Source organism: Teleopsis dalmanni, chromosome 1, assembly GCF_002237135.1.
Source record: "Teleopsis dalmanni isolate 2A chromosome 1, ASM223713v2, whole genome shotgun sequence".
In the NCBI taxonomy this organism is placed as follows: Eukaryota; Metazoa; Arthropoda; class Insecta; order Diptera; family Diopsidae; genus Teleopsis; species Teleopsis dalmanni.
Window position 1 is genome coordinate 21,418,620 of NC_051846.1, and position 9,486 is coordinate 21,428,105.

The 9,486-nt window shown below is 28.2% G+C and overlaps 1 protein-coding gene across 3 annotated transcripts in view; it reads left to right on the plus strand.

The window, feature by feature from the left end:
- The window catches only part of LOC119672468, a 111,823-nt gene that overhangs the window by 70,487 nt on the left and 31,850 nt on the right, over positions 1 to 9,486 (plus strand). For all 3 annotated transcript variants that reach the window (XM_038083528.1, XM_038083529.1, XM_038083531.1), the window contains one exon: positions 2,656 to 2,728. In XM_038083528.1, the coding sequence (XP_037939456.1) occupies positions 2,656 to 2,728 (73 nt within the window). The remainder of the gene's footprint in view (positions 1 to 2,655; positions 2,729 to 9,486) is intronic.

The following is a 9,486-nucleotide window of genomic DNA, read 5'->3' on the forward strand; positions in this document are numbered from 1 at the left end:
CTTTTTGCTTTAAAATATACAAAATAAATGTGTTAAAATTTTTCTTACTTTCAATAAAAGTGCGTTTCAAACAAAGAACAAAAAATTTCAAGAGTCAATAACCTTCCTAGCTATTCTTTATTATTGGTATTTTGTGAACCTATAAAGTCTTAACTAAATTCAAAAATACAATATGCAAATAGAAATTAAATTGAACTAACTGTTGAATAAATGTTCCTAGCGCAATGTTTTTTTTCCACTCAATGATATCCAAGCCGAAATTACACCGAATTAATTTTTATATGTTTTTTGCGTAAAGATATATCTTCTTAAAGTAAAAAGCATTTGAAATTATTTTATTTAACACAAAAAAAAATCATTGATTAATGAAAATTTAATTTGTCACTCATAAAGTACAACCCACCGAGTACAATACATATAATACATGGAAAATATGGCTGCAGACGTAAGTAATTTGACATTATTTGTAGATCTGTTTTAAAGAGTTGGACATATAAGCACCTGAATCATATGATTTTCCAAACTTAAGTGATTAAATTTACTTACTTACTGTTGTTCTCTTTTACTTGTGTTGCATTAGGCCTCTATCATGAATTCAAATCTTACTCTATTGCGTGCTTCGCGGCATACCTATATCATTCCAGTTATAATTTACATTATTGAGTTCTCTGTCTGCGCCAAGTTTGTGCTGGTGCACCAGGCCTTCTAGAGCCTCTGAGTGCTGTTCTTGCTATATGGTTCGCAGATCTACGAAGTGTTTGACCAGTTATAATGTATAGCATATTTCAAAGGAAGAACGGTAGTTTAAACTTATTTCTCTGTTTGTCTGAGTATCGTTTTTGAAACGCTTGACTTTTACTTCTTCTACATCAATACTATTATCAATTCAATAAGGAACATATTTATATCCTATTATTTATACCTCTTACAGCATAATTTATTTTAAAAATTTTATTTCAATAATTCAATAATTTCAATATTTCAATAATTATTTCAATAATAAAATTTATTTTATATATTTATTATATTTAATTTATAATATTAAATTTATAATCAAAATATTTCCTTGAAGATGACTATCGAATATAGTCGAAATATCGAAAAAATATTTAAATAAAATATAATTTGTTTTTAAATATATATAATAAATCATCGTTTTTTTTTTCGTATCTCTATTTAAATGACCAATTAGCCCACTAATTAATTATAAAATTTATAATAATTATTTAAAATCTTATTAAAAAACAATGCAGTATATTTTTATCCTTAAAATAACTATCTTCTATCTTAATATCTATCCATCTTAACTATCTTTTGCTTTTAAAAAAAACATCTATTTCTGCTTTTAAAAATATTAATGCACACTAAAACCACACGAAATAATTCTAGTCAAAGACCAGATGTTAAAAACACATAACGTGCTTTCCATAACTTACCTTCACTTAATCCTAAAATGTTGTTTTAAAGAATGTATATCACCTGCAGATGCTACGGATCATACCGATCAAAAGAATGTTGACGATAATTAAAATTCCTCTCTTACTTTTTATCATATGTTCACCTTTAAGATGTCTGCTTGAAATTCCTAGAGAAGCAACCAAACACTGCATTCCTTCACGCATCATCAGTTTTAATCCATTTTACATACAACAACAACAAAAAGGAATAATGTAAAAAAAAATATCAAAAGATACTGCATTAAAATCTTAGAGTAAAATCAAAAGTATTTTTAATGCTGTGTTGTATCTTTTTCATACAATGTTTACTATTTTCATTTCAAACAAATATTACTGTTGCTTATGGTTTTCTTTATTTGTGCACAAACATATCCTGTTGTTTCAAATTCCTGCAGGATATTTCAAAAATTTTTCAAATAACTTGTAATATAAGAAAAAATTTAAAATACTTTTGCATCGACTTACTTGTGAAGCAAGTCAGAGTATCTTTAGTAGAAAAGATGGATTTATAATTTTTTGCCATCGACTTACTTGTGAAGCAAGTCAGAGTATCTTTAATAGAAAAGATTGTTGCTTAGTTAAAAGAAAAAATAATGCCATTTAGAAATATGTTCCTGGCAGACAAAGTATTCTTTTAATATTATAGTGCAATATTTTCAAGGATTGTGTTAAAAGCGTATATTTTTCGCACCGTGTAATATACAAATGGAATCTATTAAATTTAATACAATTACTTTATTTAATAATAAAAGAAAATAAATATTTATTTTGTTTACTTTATCATTGCTATTGTCTGTCTGTGTATCTTTTTCTGAAACGTTTTCCTAAATGTTTCTAAATTCTATTCTTCCGCTAGGTAAACATTTTATTTGTGTTGCTATTTTTGAAGGAATTACCAAACTTTGGTAATTATATACAATTTCGACCCTTTTTTACAGTGTAGACATTGTTTATAATTTTTTAAATATGCTCGGGATTCCTTTTGTTATCCTTGCTTTTGCTATTAAAAACGGGCGTTGTTTAAAGTTTTCCGCTTTTGTTGGTACTCACAAAGCTTTTCCTACCTAAAATTTACGCGCAACAGCTGATATTCAAGTAATTATTTGGCATTAATTTTAGACACCATTTAAATCCTTTGAACCTTTATATTCTTATTTGTTTTAAGTATAATATTAACAATATTTCCTTTCTTTTACAGATTTCCTAGAACAACGACAACAAATGAGGGCATAAATACCATTGCCTTACGAAATGGTATCACAACGAATTTAGTGAGTTTAAATATTTTTTTAAATCTATTTTTATATAGTTAAATATAAAAATTAAATATTAATATTATTTATATATGATATTGGACAGCTTAAGGAATTTTTATTTTTTTTTATATACAAGTAGTCAAACTTTCATAACTCGAAGTACTGTATTGCAAAGAAAAGGTTCGATTTATGGAGTCTTCTAATTATGGAATATTTTTGACATTACATATAATTCTTCTTCTTACTTGGCACTACAGTCCAGTGTGTCTGGACTATCCAGTGTGAATGGAGTCCTGTTGCACTCCATTCAGATCGAGTAATAGAAAATTCAAGTTATAGAAGTTAGAGTTATGGAAGTTTGACTGTAGGCTTGGTCTAGTAACCCATGGGTTGCGAGAGCAAATGCAATGACAAATTTTCAACTACGTAATGGCGGTTGCAGGTTTGAACATTGATCAAAATCTCTGCCATAAATATACAATTGAAAGTAAAGTAAAAAAATATATTCTTAACAATCTTATTATAAAACTTTTCTTATACACAAACCACAGTTTTCTTCTATAATATGTTCATAAGCCATATAAAATAGATATATTCGAGGGTAGGAAATTTTTTGTTACTACAACTAAAGTGTATATCATTCTTAAATTTTATTTGTTTAAATATTATAAGTTTGCTGCTTTTAAATTGCAGAAACTTCATCACTGTTTGACTAATCACACCCTCAAGTGATCTAATAAACCATTAAATTACTTTGGATGACCACATCACATATTAGCCAACTTGAGTTAAAATTTTCTTTTTTTTTACTTAAATAAATTTTTTTTTTGCTTAAATAAATTTTTATTTTTTGCAATTTGGTCATGGTTGGTCAGTAGACTAAATTCGTTATTATTTGCCTACATTTCATATTGCTAAAGTTAATCCAACACGCAACAAGATTGTGAAAATATACATTCTTCTTATGGAATTTTTATTAATTCACCTAATTGAAAGTAGCACAAACATGATTACTACTTTTTTTCTAATTATTACTTTTTGCCACAATTTAATAAATTAATTATAATATTCTTAAAAATGAGTTTTTACGATATAATTTTGCTTGATAAAATCTGTATAAAGCTAATAATCTTGATCTATAAGGTGTTGGTTGAGAAATCGTGGAAGAAACAAATTGTCATAATTCTAAAGTAAAGTATTTTTTCTGTTTTGATTAAGCCTATATGTATTAGATATATACATAGTTCTTTATAAGTAAATTGAATTAAAAAGTGAAAACTTATAGTATTTAAATCTAAAATGAATCCTATAAAGAAAGATAGCTCCGTTGATACATTATAAAAACAGTCAATAAAAATTAATTATGAGAAATAATCAAGTTTATCATCATGATAATGATAATTAATATTTTTGAAAAAAATCGTATAAAAATTTTCATTATTTTCAAATGCCTTTAAATACTGCAAATCAGACAAAAAGTCGGATACTCTTACTTCATACTTTAATATTTAAGATTTATTATCCTAACAGCTACTTTATAATAATGTTTTGTCTCAAATTATTCCTTTTTAAATGTAAAATTGATATCCACAGATTTTAACACAAACCCAAAATAATAAAAGATGGAAAGACTCAACGATATGCAGGAATTTATAGCAATCTGGTTACTTTCTACTAAAAGGAAATCTGATATTCTCATTGAGACGCACCGTAGAGATATCAGTCTTATGGTAGGCTTATATATATATAATGGGACATTGGGACAGCGTATTATCCAACAAGTGGCCCCACTGAGGTGAAGGATTAGTCGAAGTAGACCACGAAACGACTTGTGTCCTTTTTCGTCCTTCGATTCTCGAATGTCGTTATTGTGTTAAAGCTGGAGTGGCTTCCGTTCGCATAACTACATCTTTTGTTAATACAAGCAGCTCATTTAGCTTGAGGTTAACTGCCAACTCATCACCAACCCAATGGTATCCCAAGACAGTCTTTCTCCTACTTGCTAGTGCTGGACATTGGCACAATACCTATATGCACCACTGTCTCCTTTTCTTCTAGACATAGTCTGCAAGTGGCTTCCTCAGCAAGAGTTATCTTTTTGAGGTGATACTTGAAGTTGCTATGTCCAGTAATTAGTGAGGTCAGTCAGCTTAGAATGCTCCGCGAATAGCTAAGCACTTTTATAGCTTTTCTGGCCCACGGTTTCGGCAACATGAGTTTGGTCTGTATAGGCTTACTTACAGGTCACTGCAGAGTAGGTTAACATGCTAGAAGATTGAATCTTCCTTTTAACCTGTCGCAGCTGTGGAGAAGACGATGAAACTGCCTCTCATCTACTCTGTCTTTGCGCACCTCATGCAAGGCGGCGACTCAACACTTTAGAAGCCCCCTATCTTGACGATCTTGATCAATTACAAGATCTCCCACTAAATAGCATTCTAAACTGAGCCAACGTTTCAAATTGATTTTAAATTCTGAGTGTCCTCTATATACGATAACACAATGGGCCAATAGATCTCAGTGGATCCACTAGAGCTCGCCGGTATAACCTAAACTAACCTAATTTAACATAAACCTGAGAGTGTATAATTTGACCATTAGGAATATTAATATATGGTGTTATTTATTATACAAAAACTATTAATTTCTTACAAACACACAAATTACTTATATATTATTTTTCTACTATGTATATTCATGCCTAATTTGAAAATTAAGCAATAAAATAACAGATGCATTTCAGAACATTTGTTCAAATCAATTTATTGCAGCATACAATTTTATTGCGAACAATTAAAACTCAACTATAGATACTTCCAACTGTTCATTAACGATACATTATTTACATAGTCGTACATTTTCGCTTAGGTAATTTTTATTTAATTACCGCAGCAGTAAATGCGTTACAAAATGTTTAAAAATGTGTAGCGGCATTAACAGCAAATATGTTAGTATCTATCTATAAGTACACGCGACTCATAAATTTATTCAATACATTTCTCAATTGTATCTCGCCTCGTTAGAAGCACTTACTCATGTAGCTTTTCGCTTCAGCTCCCGCTTTTCACTATATTGAGTGTGGCAAATCATTTCGACTACAACAGGTTGCACCTTAATTTCATTACATGAAAAATATATACCATACATGCCGGTTTATACATCCCTGGATATGTGTATCTGTAGCAGATTTTACTATTTTACACTTTTAATTATAATTGCATCAGTGATGCCGTTAATTAAATTTTGAAGAATTCTTTGTACAATTAAGAACGTTCATACTCATTACTCCACAATTACAGTACACACATCTGTACGTTGAAGAGTGTAATTAGAAGAAGAAGAAGAAGCGGTTTTCACTTCAACCGATGTAATTAAATTTTTCTTTAAGTAATGTCTATAAGTATCTGAAGTAAAAGAAGTTATAAGTGAAATATATATTTTATTTTGTTTCTGTTTTTGTTGTATCTACAGCAATTTTAATAGAATTACTTCCGTAGTTTATATAATACATCATTAAGTTAGTAATATTTTGAGAATATTTTCTTTGCAGCTAATGAAATGCAGATGTATATATAATTTACCAAAAATCGAAGTTTTAAACATTTCTTAATATAGAGTCTAATAAAAAAAAACAGTTCAGAGTATTGTTCAGTTTAAATAATGGCTAATAGATATAATCAACTAATTTTAAAAACAATTCCTAAAAAGTTTTAGTAATATATTATTCATTTATCTGTAAATCTGAAGAACTAATCTGAGACAAAACTAGTGATCTACATCAGTAGTATATAATAATAAGGAATTATTTTCGAAATAACTAAAAAAAAATTTTAATTTTTTATGTTACACAGTTTTTCAGTTTATACAACTGTACTTATATAGTTATAAAATATAGGTAACCATATTTAATTAATTCAGAAAATGTTTATAGATAGTTCCCAAAAAAATTTACTCGAATTTTCAACTTCTTTTTTCTATTTCTGAAAGATTATATTAATTTCAGTTGACACTGACAGAATACTAATATATAAGTAATAACTGCGGTTCTAATCAAAATTAAATCTTATAATATCATTGAATATAATTTTTAAAAAAGATACACAGCACTTACATCGTCAAGATCCATTGTATTGTGAAGCTAGGTGATATAGTCTATGTAAGTAGTAACTGTAGTTCTTATTCGATTAGTATTTTTTTAGAGATCATATGTTGTTCATATCATGAGGATATGATTTCTGCAACAGTTACACAGCACTCAGACCGTCAACGTATGATATAGACCATATAAGTCGGCAAGTGTTAAGTATGGTTCTCATTCATTTGGTATTTTTTGAAATATTTATGGTTCTCATCCGAATTTTTTTTTTTTTTAATATAGTGAAATAATATTTTTTTCGAAGATTAAACATTTAATAATAATTGTTCGTAACATGAGATGTGATTTTTAAAAAAAGATGTCCAACACTCAGATCGTCAAGGTCCATTGTACTAGGAAGCTGGCGATATAATATACATGAGTTATGCCAAAAATGCTTAAATAATATAAGTCAAAATTTCAAATTTCATTCGTCTATCTCGAAATCTGAGACTAGTTTGCGCTGATACCGTTTGTATGTGTGAAAACTCTCATATAAATTAAGTTAAACGTTAAGTTAAGTTAACAGTTAAACGTCCGGGTGAACTTCCTAAACTCACTCATATACAACATCCAATTGGTTTTCCTATATCGGAACAGGCAACCTATGAAATCTAATTGTCGGTTCTATTTCTATTTTTTATCACAAATCTACGACGTCTAATCTGCGACTCTTCTCTTAGAACCACTCATCTACGACGTCCAATTGCGACCTTCCTCTTTGAACTATTCATCTACGACAACTAAACTTCACTCCTATCCAAGATAACCAATTGCCAACCTGCTAACAGAAATAGTAACATGTAAAGGAAGTACGTTACTGCCTTTACCAGATCTATTTTTTTTTTGAACTATTCATCTACGACAACTAAATTCCACTTCTATCCCAGATAACTAATTACCAACCCCGCAACAAAAATAGTAACATGTAAAGTAAGTACGTTACTGACTTTACCAGATCTATTATTTTTCATAAATAAAATCCATATATTTTTTCTATATATTATCTGTAAATTAAATAGACTACACAAATTTCTACGATTCTTTTCGATCATTCTTTCTTTCTGCAACATATTGTAACACTTTTGCATTACCGCTAACTTTTGTTGTCTTAGGTCTACATCCCGAAATTTCTCACCTATGTTGACCATCCCCATTTGCAAAAATGATCATACGAAAGGTTTATAATAAAAAAGTATAGACAATAACATGAAAAGTAAATATAGTTTCGTTTCCAAAATTTATTCAAATTACTTTACTTCGAACTGCTCCATATATGTATAAAATAATTATTAAAAATAATTTGCAATCTCAATCTAGAAATAACTTTCATCAGGTCTCGTAGTTTACTTACTTACTCATATTTAAAATTGTTTAAATATGTCTTGCCATAAATAATTTTATCTGAAAACAAAATGTATCATAGACTTTCGTCATGCTTTGTACTCATTTAATAAATAAACTAAATATCAAAAGTATTTCCTAAAATATTTATAAAAATATTTTGAAGTTTACATAAACAAATAACAAAGTTAACCTTAACTTTGATGTCAGTCCGTCGAAGTGACGGCACAGCAAAAATTCATAATTTCATAATTTATCAACTTCAGGTAGCGCAACTAATTAAGCGTGTAATGCGCTGTTTCAGCCTCTAATCTCAGGTGTAAAATCAGTTTGATAAGCTCGGGTTCGTGCATACCCGGTAAGATATTTGATATCTATTGTGTAATTTATGGTGTAATTATTATTTTTGAAATTATTAATTTACGCACTAAAAATATTGTCTATAAAAAATGTTATCTGTGTAAGTGATAATGTGTGAACATCAAGGTTGCCTGAAATTTTAATATTAAGTAAATTTGAAGTAGTAGATTTTAATGTTTTATTTTGATTAAATATGGCACAAATAGTAGAAATAGTTATTTGGCTTTAATTTAATTGAATTTTGCATAACAAGCATAAAACTTTAACCATTTCGAGATAATCATCTTATTTCTTTGTTTATGTGTAAGTTTTAAAGTTCGGTTAGTTTTGTATGAAGTAACTTATTTCATAGAAAAGCAAAACTATAAACTCAAAAACAAAATTATTTTCACACAACTTCTATAATCGAAAACTATATTAAAAGGAAATAGTAGGATACACCTCAAAGTCTGACAACTTTCCAAGTTTCTTAAGTAAATTTTCTTATTAAGTAAAGAAATATTCGACTTATTTTGCTTTTTTAATTTCATTACTTACAAGCTTCTAACTAAATAAAATGAGATATTTATATTGTAGAAATTAAGTACTTAAGTAAATTTTAAGACTATAAGCCCAAAATGTTTTTTTGAACGAGAGTAAGGTCGCGGCAACCAATAAACCAATAAACCAAACAAATCTTACATAAACTTCTCATAAATATTAAGCGAATTATCATTATGATTTCCTTAATTATTTCAATTATTTTAATTATTTTCAAATTAATTATAACAATATATGTTATTTTGCCAACTCACAAAACTACTACAGTCCAAACTGTATTAAACAGACTCTCTACATAACGCAATTCTTAAAAGTTAGAAGGGTTCAAATAGAAATGGAAAGAAAACAACAAAAGTTTTTATTAATTTATTGAAGTTTATTTGACCATACAACG